Here is a 16,077-nt window from a genome sequence, read left to right on the forward strand (position 1 = left end):
CTGACTTGACCAAGGAGAGGCTCTGGTTGAGGAAGTCAGCAGTGAACAGTCACAGTTCAGCTGTCCTAATTCTCCACAGCCCTATGATAGCTTTATATAGTTTTAAGGCACGATGTGTAGAAGTGGGAGGGAAATGCTGCCAGAACTGGAGTGCCAACATTTCTTAACCTACATTTTTGCATTTGCTTGTTGTGGTGTCAGTGATTTTGTAAGCAGCAAAGTAACTGGGAGGGATGAGCCTTGAGTTTCAATCTTGCTAAGCGAGTTTTGAGTTGTTCTGTTCAGAAACGTGTGTGAGATGGGCACACGAATCTTCTGCTTTGGGTTTTGGTCAAATTCTTCATGCTGATCCCACCTTCTCTTTGTACTTAAAGAATACTTCAAATAACTCTTGTGCTTGTGTAACTACAACTATTCAGGCTCTGAGTGATTTTTTACTTTTAATGTTTTTTTAAACTTGCTAATACAACTTTATGCTGGGTTTAGTGCTGTTGTGCCATACACAGAGTCACCACGAGAGGGGAACCTACGACCAGGCTGGGACAAGTGTCAGTAGATAAAACACATTTTTGGTCCGGGCTGAGGCAGCAAACCCCTTGGATACAAAGATAATGACACCCTGACTTCTGTGAACCTGACCAGCAGAGCATATACTTAAAGGACCTTTCCTGTAGGAAACAATTATTTCAACAAAAAAAATTTTAAAAGCGAATTTTTTTTGCTGCCTTTTAAAAATTTTTTCCAAAATGTAAATGACCAGAAAGGTAACCTTTGAATGGAATGCACACATTTTGATTATTACTCTCTGCCTTCTACTGTCACTTTTTCAATATACAGACTTTAGGTATGCAATTACAATTTGAGTAGTTCCAAATATTTCTCATTATACTTATACCAACATAATAATTGGATCCTGTACTTATATATTTCAAAATCCAACAACTTTGATTTAAATAAAATCAAATAGGAAATACTTGTGAGAGTAAGAAAAAACAACAACTAAAGTAAGTGTACAAACCTCATTTCCTTTGCTTCCAGAGCTTGTTTTCATTTCTTTGGGTTGCTGGATAAAGCAAAGCAATATCTATGTGTGAGAGAAACTATAGACAGAAGTACATATAAAGAACATAATTTATAACCAGGTTGTTCTTAGTTGTAATAATAAAACTTTATTTGCAATATAAAAATGAAGTCTAATGAAGACTCTGACACTGCACCTTGACAATTTTATTCAGTGAGGAGTCTTCTGATATTTTTATTTTTAAGAAACTAAGTTAATATAAAAAAGCATTAACTAGGGTGCTTGCCAAGTGTATCACACAAAAAAAAGTGCTAAAGCCATCGATCTCAATCTCTTCTTGCAACACTACACTGATGCACTGTGTCTGTGGTTAAGCCCCAAAAATACCACAGCCAAGGGAGCGTTAGTCAGAAAGCAGGACTCACTAGTCAGAAAGCAGGAATCAAGAGAAGTTACACAAGCAGTCTCTCTCCAGGTTTTATCAAAGGCATTTATTTCCGATAGATTTCAAGCATTCAATTCTATCTCCCCTAGAAAATTGTGGTGTGGTTTAGGTTTTTTGTTTGTTCTGTGCGTTGGGTTTTTCTGCTTGGTGTTTTTTTGTTGTTCTTGGCTTGGTGTTTTGGGGTTTTTTTAAACCAGGCTCAGTTTCTGTCAAGCTTTTTAATTCAGCATAATTAGTATTTCCTCTTCTGGTGGTAATTGGGATTTGCTTTGTCATTTCTGTGAAAAGATATAGTCTTATCTTATGGAATGGATGAAGTATGGGATGACATAAAGAGGTTCTAGGAGTAATCTTTTTGCACAAGCAGAATTAAGATGAGTGTGGCCTTAACAGTAATACAGTTCTCCCTCCAGAGTTTCTAAAGAATCTTTTATGTCTCTACCAGAAGTGCACAACAGTAAAAAGTGTCCAACCTACCAAATGTCGAAATTCTACTGACAAGCTTCCATTTGCAGACTCATCCATGTTCATGGCTTTCACATGTGTTCCACACAGAACAAATCTGCGGTTACTGGGGAGGACATGACAATCATGTACTCAAATACCATTGTATTGGGAAAATTTAACAAGGATGATATTTTATTGTCTTACCTTACAGTTGAAACATTCCTAAAAGAGAAGAGAGGTGGGGGAGAGAAAACAGATTGTGAATCAGTAAATATGTAGGATGGAACTTGTACTGGGAAGCATATCTGAGGTGGTAGATTTTGCCTGATTCAAGTTGGTTTGTATTGACCCTACAGTAACTACAATTTTTAACTGAAGAACTGAAATTCGTACTGACCACTTAGACTTCTGCATCTGGCCTTATGTAGGTAGTGCATTTTGTCTTGCTATTTATTATCAGGTGGTACACAACTTCTGAGAGAAGCAGCCCTGGCTTCTCTCTTGCTCCCTCCTCACAGGGTGCTTGCCCTCTTTCTTGTGGGCTCACATCTATGCCTGTGCAAGGTGTTTTTGGGGGCTTGCAGAAGCACAACGAGCAGAAGGAGGGAGGTGTAGCTGGTAGCTAGGGCTGGGCATGGTGCATGGTGAGAGCTTGGTGACACTTCAAACCTACCTATCCCAAAGTGCAATGGTTTGATTTCAAGTTTTTGTGTGATGCTGCTCTATCGGTCTGATGAATTTTTTCTAAGTCTTGAGACAAATCTTAAACGGGCTTCGTGCCTCCAATTTAAAAACATCAATTAGACCTAGCAGCTTTGTTTTAAAAAAAGGTCTTCCACATGAAAAAGAAGTGTTACTATGATCTTGTAACTTTTTTTCCTTTTAAAAGCAGTTGTAAAATCAGATAGGGTAGCCACTGAAAAAAACCTGTGTGGTCTCTGTAGGGAGTAAGAGAATATCTTCACTTTTGAGTTTCTTACTTGTCAATAGTTGCTTTCACTCTGATCTGGTAGTTCAGCTCTGGCAATTTAATTAGCAACCTTCAAAACAGAAAATGAGAGAATTAATATTAACAGAATAAATGTCTCACCAGAAAACACTAGACTGGTTGCTCCAGATGAAAGTATCAGAAATTATTACAATTTTAAAACATATTAGGGATCTGTGATTACTACATAATTTAAGGGTTGAACACTCAGAGGAGCTGAGCTGTTCTAGTGGTGGGTGCCCTACCCTCCCTCTAAGTGTATGAAAAAGTTAGCATGTGTTGGAGAGAACACCAAAGCAGTACTCATTAGGAAATGGATTTTTATAATCTCTGACTGCACCACAGATGTGTGTGTGTTTTCCTTCATGTACCTTTTTTCAACTCCCCAGCCCTTCATGAGCTTTGTGCTGCAAGGTGGAAATGAAATGAGAGCTCCTCCCCGATCTTTACTCTTACACAAAGTCAGGCAAGGAGCTTCTGGGAGAGAAATGACTTGTCTGTGATTCACTCAAGACCCCCAAAAGGCAGCAGTTTCCCTTTCCTCTATGCAGAACTGGCTGTGAGTATTCTGATTGTGGCTTGTATGACAAGGATCATTATTTACTCAGTTTGTAAAGTCATTAATACAAAATTTGATGCATACAGAACCCTGCCTTTTATCCACAATGGGCCTTTCTTCCTTGTGTTTCACTCTTTACTGCCACTTCCTCTGTGTGACAGATTCTGTGGATTTTGTATCCCCATTCCAGAGAACTTCCCTGCAGTTGAATGCATCTCTAATGCAAGTTGGTCTGCTTTGATTTCTAGATTCTCCTAGGATAAAATACGGTACACAAATCAGGGAGTTTATATCAGATTTTTTTCCCCTTACCTTAATTTAACAGTGAACTGTATTAAAGTTTTGAGAACCATTGGCCTCTGGGGGTGTGTTGGCATGCAGGGCTGCCTTTCAACCACGAAGGAGCTGTGTGAGAAGTGAAACAAATAGATTTTTAGGAATATGTATGAACAAGGAGGTGGGTTTTTTTTGGTGGGGTGGGAAGGGAAGGGGACTAGTATCTCTTAAAAACTTATTTTTCTACAGGTGCTGAAGTGGGAGCTGTGCACTCCAACCATCAGTTCTCAAAATGATGGTCTAACTTGCCCTTAAACTGTTCCCCTAAGCAACAGATATTTGAAAGGTGTTGAAAATCACACCAAATTATATAGTTCTAAAATGCTGACAGAAGTCTTGGTCTTTCAAAATTTTATCAGAGCCATAAAACAGAGTATGAAAAAACACTGTGAGCATGGCTCCAATGAAATTAAATTACAATAGTTAACTGTGATAGTTAACTAGTATAGCCTGTACCAAAGGCAAGAGAATGATGCTAATATTTTACCTACTAATAGAAGGGTGAGTTGGGAGGGCAGCAGGAAGCATAGCTTGGGGGTGGGGGGACAGAGGAAAGAAAAGGAGCATTGACTTAAAAAAAAAAAAAAAAAAGGCCAAATCACAAACACAAAACCTCACAACTTTTCTCAGCAGAATGTACATAACTCCTCCTAGAATAAGGGGATTTCTGACATTCATTTAAGAGTCAGAACTTGATGACAAGCCTTTAAAAGCCTTAAAAGCTACCCATGAGAAGCTGCCTGGACCTTCAGTTTCTATTACTTTTGACGAGGAAACTGGTCTTTAAAATCCTCAAACATTTAACCATTTTTTCCTTCCTCTTAGCAGCGTGTTCTCACTGTTGTACCAGTTGAGGTAAAGCTCTGTGCTTTGGCAGTGGCTTACGCACTTCCGGAAAAGGTTGTAGAGCAGAAAGTTGACTTTTTCCAGCAGCTGAGGTCTTTGCACAGGAATAGGGTCCCCATCATAAGTCAGCCTGGTCAGGAGTTCATCCAGCTTTTCTAGTTGCCTTCTGACTTGGAAGAGACTCTCTGCCAGCAGCGTAAAGCTACAGCAAGACAAAGAGTTAGTTTGCAATCTTTCTTGTAAACTGTTTCTTAGAACACAAGAACCACTGAAGTTCTGGCTTGGGGAAAATCAGAATCTGTATTGAATGGTGCTTTCCAGCTTTGTCCTAACTCACATCCATCCATTCATCTTTTGTTTACAGGGGTGTATAAATACATTGGGCAAATCACCAGCTTTGTCTTCAAAGATAAATATTTTCACAACAGCGCAACACTGTCTGTAACAATTTGAAAGAAATATATGCATGGTCCTGATGTTGTACATGCAGGGCACTTGTGCCAACATTAATTATTTCCTACAGCTCAGCAAAATGTACTCTTTAAAAGGATAATATTTATATAGAACGAGCAAGTTAGCAAGACTGAAGAAGTGTAAAAGTAGTGAGGAAAAAAGAAATCCAGACATACTTGCTAACAGTTCAATAGGGTATGTGTGTATAAAATCACATTTTTAAGCTATTTTTAGCGTCTTCATTGGAAAAAGAAAAGTAGTTAAGTAAAAAAAAACCTACACAAAAAAAAGAAGGAAAAAACCCACTTTTTTTCAGTCCTAAAATTTTCTTGGTAATTTTCCTTCCTTCTTACTTATTATTTCTTTTCCATATGAGAGTTTTGTTGGCAGAGTAATGACCATGATGTTGAGTTGATGTTGTCTGGGTATGATACCTTTTAAATATAGTGCTATTTTTTTTTTTAATTTGCAATCACTTTGGAGTTGCCACCGCAGAGACTACTGCCATTCAATCCCTGCACAGTGTGAAGTCTGGAGGAGTGAGTCAAAGCATAAAGCCTCTACCCAGCTCCTGCCTAGACACAACTCCCACTGCCTTCAATGACAAACTCAGTCAGCACCATTCTTACTCAAGCAAAACTCCCAAGAGAGTATGGCTCATGTGTCTGGAGGAACTGTCAAACTCAAAATTTAGTGGCTACCAAGGCTAGTGACTTTAGTGACTGCCACAAGCCAGGCTCAGCAGCTCACTGTAGAGTTAATTCTGAACAGCGAATTGCTTTTAGTTAGCACCTTTTACTTATTTACTTTCTTTGCCGCTTGGCGAGTTTGCTGCTGTTGCAACTGATCTAGAGGAATGATCATTTCAAGTGCAGCAGACTTCCTGTGGTTTTCAGTGGAAACACGAGGTCAGGGCAGGTTTACCAGTTCTGGAGCTGGTCGAGCCCCCCGTGCAGGGGCCCCCCGATGCAGGCGATCTGCTGCCGCCTCTTCCAGTCCAGCAGCTCCTCTGTCAGCATGTTGCTCATCAGCACGTCGATCTCATGGATCACACGCCCTATTTTACTGAGTACTTCCTGGAAAATAGGAAAGGTGTCACTAAATGACCGCAGGTGGCAGCTGCAAAATTCACCAACTAGCATGAAGCGCTTATTGCGGTTTTTTTCAATTATTCTGGAAGTGATGATGCTTAGTTCCTATTGCTTCAGTGGCAGGATTCATCACCCATTGTACGTTAATCCTGAACCTCTATGAAGTCATCTTCAGTAAGTTATTTTTGGGAGGATAGGAGGGAAGACTATTGCATTCTTTGTGCCCGTAGTATCTCCAAAGTTTTGATGCTTGCGAGCTCTGTTGAGTTCAAAAAGTTTTGCTTTTGCTTTGTGTCATATAAAATTTTGTTTGCTTGGTATAATCACAACACTCCCCCCGTACCATGGGCTCAAAAAAATTGCTTCACTCTTAAGGTGTGCAAAACTATATCCTTGACTGAGCTATTACTTAATTGCCAATTTCTTAACTTCCAGTCAAAATCACCCTGACCCACCCATTTTGCAAATTTTTAGCTCCTGTAAAATTTGTTCGTTCTTCTGAGATGAAGATTTTACACATTTGAGTATTTGGTGTGGGAATAAGGGGAGAAAGCAGACTAACCACAAATGACAGAACATTGTCACTAACCTTTCTCTTGTAGTCTAGAGTGTTGAGCATCGCCTGCAACGCCAACATTTCCTGTTTAATGAGGGCACTGTTTTTGTCATTCTGCTCTGCAGGGGACCAAAAGAAATCAGTATAAATACATGTGTGGGTGCATGTGCCTGTTTATAAGGGGAGAAGAGGGAAAAAAAGCCACAACCAGACTGCAGTGTGAGCTAGTGAAAAAATGAACTGTAGACATCAGTAGATTGTGTAACACCAGATTTAATTTGAAAGGACTAGCTTTTGTATAAGTTTTACATAAAGTTTTACAGATGATAACCCAGAGTTCTCTAAATTTCTCATCCCTGCGCATACTCCTGTGTATTATGTACATCTGGCTTGGATCAGTGATTGATCTGTACACACAAATATGCTCGTGGTGTCAGCAGTTAGGCTAAAGCTCTTTGGACTCGATGTGAATTAAGTGTCTGGCTGAGAGGCATTTGGAACAGAGATAAAGTGTTCATCGCCAGGGGAATTTCTGCAGCCAGGAGCACTGATCACTGGGCATTTCCCCCTCTCTCATTTGTCCTTCTCTGGATCATGCACTAGTTTCAAGAGCTCCCAAGCTCACCCATGCTCTTTTACATGCAGCTCTTTCCCACCCCTACTTTTCCCAATCTTTGGATCTTTCATGCTACATTCAAAAAAGGAATTGGTGCCAACTGTGTGCCTGCTGAGCTCTGGATTGATGCCTTCCTATTGAGTTAGGGTAGATGTTTCAGTAGAGACAGACAAGTAACCAGCACCAGCTCAGCCACAGCCATTGCTCCCACACACTGTAAGCTGGCTGTGCTGGAGCAGAGCAGCAAGATTTGAAGCCCTGAAAGTAATTTATTGTCAGCATGTTTTATCTTGCAAGTGGAGCAGCTTTCAGGTATCTTTGTGGTCAGTAATTAGGACTGGCCTGATGACTAGCAACTCATTAAACCATGGCAATTCTGATTGCTGGGTTGTGTGCAGCCTTCAACATTTAGGATTGATGTGCTTAAGGACTTGGATGTTTCACTCTCAGTATCTTTGCATGTTCAAGGGAAGATAATATAAATATATCTGAGCAGACACAAGCAGACCCCAGTTTCTTTTCTGAAAGAGATCATGCAAGCACTGTTGCCAGGTGCAGATCTCAACCATCCCAGGCTGGTCAAACATGCATTCAGGGTGCTTACCAGCTGGTTATCACCACTGTGGTCAAAAAAGAACAGAAAGCCAAGTTAGAGGTGAGAAAAATCAGATTTGCACCACTCTGGGAAATAAGAGTCTCTTCCACATCCTCCCAAAGAAGGGCCATATAAAAAGTGAGGATATTGAAAAATAGGTTCTTTAAATTAAGAAATGTACTACTTTATGTGCCATTAGGCAGCTTATCTGTAGGAAATAACTATACTTTCTTAACATGATCCTCTTTACGCTCTTAACCCCAAAGAATTTTTATGTTTCAGGACTCTATATAAACCAAAGATACATTTTTATGTTGACATATATTTATTTAAGTAATGCACAAAACCCTCTGATGCTGGAGTCTAGCTGCAGAATCAGCCATTTCCTAGGAAATCTAAAAATTAGTATAAAAACTCTTACCTAAGCTCTGTATTGTTTTATACCTGAAGTCAAATTCCTCTTGCAAGTCTTCCAAGTATTTCACATCTTGGTCAGTCATCTTTCCCAGGAAAGAAATGAACAAATACATAATGTAGTATTTTCCTTTCTTACCATTTGAAAACCCCTGAACACTTATGGGAACCCTTGTTCTACTATCTTGTAAACTTGAAAAAGTATGATTGAATAATAAATACACACTTACAGCTGCAGATTTATTTTACTTTAGAAAGCAAATATTGTGTAGAAAGCCAAATATTATCCTCTATCCTGCAGTGGACAGTGGTTGATTCAGCTTTATCCCTTCTAGTTTACTTGTGCAATGACATAGTGGAAAGTGGGAATGATTGTGTTAGCCTGAGCTAAACTTAACTTGTTATGCCAATAATGTTACTCTCTTCTTGAAACTTTAAAGCAGGGCAAAGGGATAATTTTGCATTTACTTATATGGAAATTGAGTTGGGGTGTGCAAAGCCAAAAAAGGTGGAGTCAGACACAGGAGTAGAGCTCACAGAATTTATTTACAGAATGTCTTAAGAATTTGGATAAAGAAATGAAACATTTTTGCTGCTTTGGCATTTTGCAGCTTTCTTTTCATATGTGCTGTAAAAAAATATTGAAGGTGTTTTCTAGTAACCAATCAACAATTATTCAAAAAAACCCATCAAAAGAAGGAAAGTAAAACTGTAGGAAATTATCGATTGTACTACTTGTGCTGTTTATAGGAAGCCTTGATTTTGCCAACACCTCATAAACAAGCCTTTTTAGTTCCCTAAGATGTACACATTAAGTATCTGTGAAAATACTGAAACTTGTTTGCTAAATGAGCCCATACACAATTAGCCATTTTGGTTTATTCTTTATTTTGGAGACTAGAGTTTTAAATTATATGTGTAAAGTATGAAATTACATGCACGAGGAGCTGGCTAATTCCTGTGTTCAACTTAATTACCTACTAAAGTAACCAAAAACTCTGCTATCTAGAAAATGTTCTCATTTTCACTGGTCCTTCAGGGGTGGCTGTGCCTCCCCACACAGGCAGAAGGAACAGCATGACAGGCTCCTGCTTTGTCTGCTCTGCAACTCTTATCTTATAACTGTGTGTAGAGACCTAGCATTACATTCTCCTGAAATTACTTTATCTTTCTAAAGTTCGATCTCTCTAACCCTTCTTCTCTGTGAAAGAAGACATGATGAGAGAATGGTACTAGGATCTCTTTCCAGTTTTCCAGAACTGTTACTCTTGAACAACATATGGACAGCTATTTAAAATGTGGTTTCTATGCTGAGACTGCTGCAAAGCTGGAAGTGGGTGCTCTGAATCCTTATCCTGCCTTGAGCTGAATGGGCAGGCATTCTCTGAGCTTTCAAGGCCTCTGGGACATAGCTGCAGGTTTGACTCAGCCAGCTCTGCCCTGCAATGGCATGAGAAACTCCTGGAGAGTGGTTACCATCAGCTCCCAGTGTTCTTGTCCCCTACATCTCCAAACCATGTAATTATGTCACGTAGCTCTCAGCCCGACAAAGGTCTCGGTACATGACTCAGAGGTCGTGAAGGTTGAGCTCCTGCTGACCCAGCTAAAGGAGGTGAAGATGCAAAAACACATTCTCTGAACCTCACGTCTCTTTAGAGGCTGTAGGTATGCTTGTACTGCACTCAGTGGTCTGCCTGCAAGTCACATAGGGGTGAGTGTGATGGCTTTAACATAGGGAGCTCTGACACCCCAGATCCAGGTGTGTCCTGGCTTGTTACTCTGGGCAGATGTTGTTGGAATAATGGAAAATGGATGGTGTGTCTGTTGGCAGAAGTCATTGTGCTACCCAGATTTAAGATAGTTCAGGTGTGTCTGTGTGAAAGTCATGTGGGCACAGACAGCACACAGGACAGAAAAGGTACCTGAGCACTGTTCTTGATGGCTGATACTTTGTGTTCTACATTTCTCTGACGTTCTGAAACCACTGAGTTCTGTAGAGACTTTTCCAGTGGCCCCTGGAACACATTGAACAGATAATTGGTGGGAGAGTAATAATAATAATAGGTGATAGAAACTGTACTGCAAGTTCCAGCACAGAGAGGGAATTCCAAAGCCAGTGTTCAATCATCTGGAGACTGCTGTAAACACACAGACATGTTTAGTTCTACACATTTGAAAAACATACAGCTTTAACTTTGAAATCCAAGAGATGAAAAGGGGTGGGTATACTGCAGACACTAAACATCTAGTAGATTAAATATAGATTGAGATTTTTTTAAAAGATCCATGGCACAAGCTCGTATAGGAATACATAGTACATCCATAAGTGTTTAACAAAAACACATTTGTCTTAAAAATTCTCTCTGGGTTTTAATCTCCTAGCAATTTCCCCAAAATAAGTTTAATATGTAATTTGAACTATTATTTTCTCCAAACAACATAAAAATCATCAATATCTCTATAAAATATTGGATGGGATGTCTTTTGCATTCCATAGTTAATATGAATTAATGCATTGCATAATTTAAAATACACACATCTGTTTTGTAAAGAATAATCTCTTTAAAACCTTTCCTACAGATTAAAGTCTTTGAAGATTAGCTGTGACTGGAAGTCCCTCACAGCAATGTTTCCAGCAGAAGAGCCACTAATGAAGTTCAAATGTTAGTTTAAAGGGCAACATTTGGCAACCCCTAGTGCAAACAAATCACTTCAGTGGAATGAGGGGACAGGATTTGGTCTGAAAAGCATGTGAGCAGATTAACATGGAGCAGATTAATGAAATGTAATTCATTACCTGTACGGGCATGCTGGCTGCAGCCAATATTCTTCTTTCTTCTCTTAAGCAGTTTGAGATGATCACTGCTATATGCATGGGATTACCATGATATTTGCCCTGCAAGCACAAGTAAACACTACTCAAAAAAATTTCCAGAATTCAGGATGTCCCTCTGGAAATCACCAGCAATATGATGCATGAGTGTCTATGAGCTGCAGATTGGTGTGGGTGGAAAAGACTCCCCTTTCCATGTGCTGGTTCAGCCTTTCAGGGCAGCATCAGTTAGTGCCACAGTCATAAAACATTCTTAACAATGTTCCACAGAGATTATAAAGATACAATTCCGAGATGTAGATCATTTGAAGATCAAATTGCTCCCCTGCTAACACAGCTGTTTTGAAAGGGCTTTCCTGTCAGCCTATTCTGGGCACGATTTTATCACGTCTTCGATTTTCAATAGGATGTTGCTGCTTAGCATGTAGCACTTCTGCCAACAAAGAAAGTTTGTAAGCATATCAATATGGTAATGATGCAAGCAGGAAAGCTTCCTCAGCATAAAGCAGAAGGCTTAAATTTTAATGTCTGTGAGCAATTTTTCTCTTTCAAAAAATAATGTACCTGAGGTGAAGGAATAAGTAAGTTTTGTCCCAAGCCAAAGAACCAAAAAAATCTATATTTTTACAGCACCATAAACAAAATGCTGATTCGCTGATGTGTGACTGAGCACTGGGAACAATTTGAACTAATATTGGTTTATGCTGTATTTATCAGATTGGAATGATCGAGGACTCTCAGGCAGCTTCCTTTATTGTGATGTATTCATTCAGCGTTTCTCAGTATCCTTCATGCCTTTCATTCAGTATCATTCATTCAGATACTCTTCATTCAGTGCTCATAGGGTTTGTCCATTCATCAGAGTTAATCCATTTAATTTCTTTTTCTGTGTAGTTTCCAGTTCTGGACTTATTTCATTTTCTCCTCTTTATCATTAGTCTTTATTTTTATCATATCTCCCTGCCACTCAGAACCTCTTTTATTCTGGCTGTCTCTGAATGTGGCACAATAACTTTATACATACTTTAATTGAATCCATATCTTCCTTTGATATCTCATACTAATTGTTTTGTTAGACAGAAGGGTGTGAATGCATCTGACAAAAATGTGAACACATTGCTTCTGTATGCAACAAGTACCATGGCATTAAACACACCTTTCTGATGCTTTTCACTAAACATTTCTTGTGAGCTCTTGTGTGAAATGTGTAATCTGAAATATGTTTTGACTTCAGTTGCAAAGTAAAGAAATACTATATTAAAAATGGTAGTTTTGATCATGGCAACTTGGTTTGAGCTGCTTGGTCTTAAATACCATGTGTACTGTGGTTCCAGGTATGGACTGAGGTGAAAGATACAGGACTCTTAAAACTAAATAACCAAGGTACCAAATTCCCTTCCAAGGCAGTTTGGACACTGCCCTGGCATTGTTAGCAATGAAACAAAACTTTGTTTCTATGGTTTCTGCAGTCTTTTCAGGACAGGAAAAGCACATGTCCCACAGTGCAACCAGTGCACACCCAGAATAGCCACAGTGCTGTGCCTCCTTTGATCTAGCCACCATCTGTACCAGTTACCCTGAGGAACAGGAGTTAGGAACCTGACTGGTTTTAGCAGCTTCTCTGTAGACAAGAAGTGGTGAGTAATACTACCCCAGGACACAGTCTGCCTCAGATGAAACACCAGGCACTCCCTGCCAGCTCGTTCCTGGGCAGTGAGAGGAGACTTGATTAAGGATACACTGCTGATTTCCATGCCAAATAACAGTGCCAAGGATCTGTCACTACCCACTTCTCCCTGACAGCTCCATGGCTGTGAGGACAGTAACTAACAGCTTCCTTCAACACCACTGCACTTCAGGTCCAGTAATATAATCACACTCCGCTTTATTGGGCATATTCCCAATCTCCCTCTCTGTAGTGTCAGGATGTAGCTTTGGGAGGGGAATAAATGTGGGAAATGGCTGTGATCTTGCTGCAAAGGATTGAGTGGGGTGTCATGTGGAGCTGAGGTCCAACACCAACAGCCAGGGCGAATTAGCTGCTGCATAGAGTGGTTGTGCTCCTGGCTGTGCTCCAGTCCAGTGCCTGGCTCCTTAGGGAGCCAATCCAGGCTGCTAACTGGGATGGAAATAACTCATGCTTTTTGTACCGACTGGGTTTTCTGCTCCTTGGTGGACTGAAACTGCTCAGCAAAGGATGAGTTTACTGCAAAGGTGAAGCTGGGTGAGGAGGGAACAGTCCTGCCTTGTTTCAGCTGTTATCACTAAGCCTGTCTCATCCATCTGTACCTTGATTAGAGGAGGAAAAGGTCCTGTTATTGATAAGGCTTGAGATGAAAGCTGTGGGGAGAAATCTGCCACTGGTGTAAGTCCACTGATGGGCATATTAATTCCTCTGTTAATTTCTGCTTGTGGCTGTTACTTCTTTTTGTTAGTAAAACAGAGTTTCACCCTCTCCTTGCATGCCCAGTGAATGGCCATGCCATACATTGGTACCTGAAGCTACAAAGCTCAGGCTTTGAGGCTTACCTTAGTCCCAGTTTATCACTGCCCAACAGAATTCCAGCACTGCAAGGGTTTAAAGGGGTCAGACAAAAGCTATTTAACCAAGTCAAGAAGAAGTAAATATCCTCTCTTGGAGCTGGAAAAATGCATTTATGTAGAAGAGGCTCTTAATAGAAATTCTGACAGTGGGATGTGTCAAAATTCCCCACAAAGGATGCCGGTTACTAGGGACTTTCCTGGCGTTTCTAGACACGATTCATATGTAAAACTTTCAAAAACTCTTTCTTTCTCTCCTTTTCTTTGTTTCATTAAGAGAAAACCATCTGAATCAAGAGATGGAGTGGAAATTCACTCCCCCTCCCCTTTGTTTTTTTCCTTCTCTAACTCATAAAGCTGTAGAAACAAGCAGGGTCTGGAGTTATCCCCATAATTATGCCAGCCTGGTGCTCCTTCAGCTTGATTCATTTTGAGTATTTGCCAAGAAGGTCAACAGAGAGCTGCCACCCTTGCTCCTGGAGCAGCCCCTTTTGCAGTAAGGGAGCAGATGGATTGCAACTCATCAGTAATAAATTGATAAATTAATTGTAACTCTAAATATCTCAAGAATTTATTGGATAACAATAGCTACTAAAAGTCACAATGGCTATGTTTTTGACTCTGGAAAAAATAATAACACTAAAAATTTTCTGCCTGTAATTGACTGTAATTACACTTTGGAATGCACTGCTTGGCATTCCCTTATTATTCACCTACTGCCAGCTCTTGTTGCTCTGCACTTCCATTTTGTCTTTAGCTGAGGGCACAAATTGCCCAACATTACCTTGATTTCTGAATGACTAATTGAAAATTATCTCCTATCACCAAAAGAGTAGCATAAGTTGGAAAATTAAGGAATTTTAACCCAAAATGGCTTGAGATGAAAGAATCCTAACTTAGAGTGACATGAACTAGCAGCTAGAAGAGGAAGAAGAGTGTGGATTCTTTAGATATGCAAAATTGCATTAATAAGTTTAAACATGTGAGGAGAAAATTTATATTTGTCTTTTGACAAATACCAGCACAGAGAAATTGAGGATTAGCTTTTCTTCTTTCAAATCAAAATATCTGCTAATATTACTGTAATTTTGTTGTTCTTAGAAGTTTTCTTTCTCCTCTCTTCTGTTCCAATGAGGTCTTTCCATGCCATGAGTTACAACAAACAACAAATGATCTTATTTAGACTGGATTCTTCTCAAGAACTACCAGCTTGATGCTTAATTTAAGCAATCAGGGAGAACCTGAACTTTCATTCTGAACAGGTGACAATTTTCTGTGAGTTCTGATGACATTTCCTTGGAGAAAACCTTCCTACTGCCACTTGGCATGCACTCTTTCTACTCCAGGGACATCTGTTGTGACAATATCTTACTAGATCACGGAGAAAAACAAAGAAGCATTTCTGCAAAAACAGTTAGTACGTTATAGCGTGCAGAGTTTATGCTCTTCAGCCAAATTTTAAAACAGCTTGAACTCTTTGGAGTATGTTAAAAGGGCATAAAACTGGCTGGGGAAATGCAGGGTTTGAGTCTGCAAGCTGCAAGGTCATGGAGAAACTTTAAAATACATATTATGATGTTTTAAAACACATGTTCTTTCAAAAAGGGCACCAAACAGCAGGCAGTTTTAGTATCTAGAGTTTACTACTGACACTGACTGCTCTTCGTGTGCCCAAGGGCTCTGTACACACCCACCAGTGAATACTGGATGTGCTCTACCTGAGCAACTGGCTCTGTTCTCAGTGGTTAAGGCAGGGGATTTGGTGTTAGCTGGTTTCAGCTTGTAATGGAGAAGGATGTGCTGTGAAACCTTTAGAGAGTCACTCAGGGGTTTGCCTGATTATCTCAGTGTTTTCAAGGTGACCTTAAAAAAGGACTTAAGTAGGTTTTGGTGCTTTCCAGTTCTGAGAATTGCTTCAGGGTTTGGATGGATTTTCTCTTCTCTTTTCTTTTTCTTTATTATTTTTAACCATCAAATGTTTTTTCTTATCATTTCCATTAGAAAAAAGACCTTCTTAAGCCTTGTAATTGTATACAATAGGAGTTTTACTTGGAGGCATGGAAGAGTTACTTGGTATGACCATTGAAGTGTTTGTTCATACTCAGTGAATATTTAAAGAAGCTGATGGAAGGGAGGAGAAATAGGAAACAGGAAGACAAAGTCAAGCAAAAATACATTTCCTTCCCTATTGCTCACTTGTGATATGATTATTTTACTGAGTCTGATACTCAGCATCTTTCTGGATAAGCAAATATCTCATCTTTCATAAAATCAAAAACAGGGAGAAAAACCCCTTTTGTCTACAATTTTATTTTTTTGAAAGCAAGCAAGATTTG

At 39.6% G+C, this 16,077-nt stretch overlaps 1 protein-coding gene across 1 annotated transcript in view; it reads right to left on the reverse strand.

The window, feature by feature from the left end:
* Window positions 1-16,077, reverse strand: part of STAT4 (signal transducer and activator of transcription 4) — a 39,963-nt gene that overhangs the window by 11,983 nt on the left and 11,903 nt on the right. Inside the window, exons 4-14 of the mRNA XM_033065449.1 lie at window positions 11,165-11,263; window positions 10,290-10,382; window positions 8,375-8,453; window positions 6,776-6,861; window positions 6,020-6,171; window positions 4,686-4,844; window positions 3,773-3,865; window positions 2,894-2,953; window positions 2,118-2,135; window positions 1,944-2,037; window positions 1,019-1,063 (exon numbers count right to left, since the gene is read on the reverse strand). Coding sequence (XP_032921340.1) covers window positions 1,019-1,063; window positions 1,944-2,037; window positions 2,118-2,135; window positions 2,894-2,953; window positions 3,773-3,865; window positions 4,686-4,844; window positions 6,020-6,171; window positions 6,776-6,861; window positions 8,375-8,453; window positions 10,290-10,382; window positions 11,165-11,263 — 978 coding nt within the window. The remainder of the gene's footprint in view (window positions 1-1,018; window positions 1,064-1,943; window positions 2,038-2,117; window positions 2,136-2,893; window positions 2,954-3,772; window positions 3,866-4,685; window positions 4,845-6,019; window positions 6,172-6,775; window positions 6,862-8,374; window positions 8,454-10,289; window positions 10,383-11,164; window positions 11,264-16,077) is intronic.

This window comes from Catharus ustulatus, chromosome 7 (genome assembly GCF_009819885.2).
Source record: "Catharus ustulatus isolate bCatUst1 chromosome 7, bCatUst1.pri.v2, whole genome shotgun sequence".
In the NCBI taxonomy this organism is placed as follows: Eukaryota; Metazoa; Chordata; class Aves; order Passeriformes; family Turdidae; genus Catharus; species Catharus ustulatus.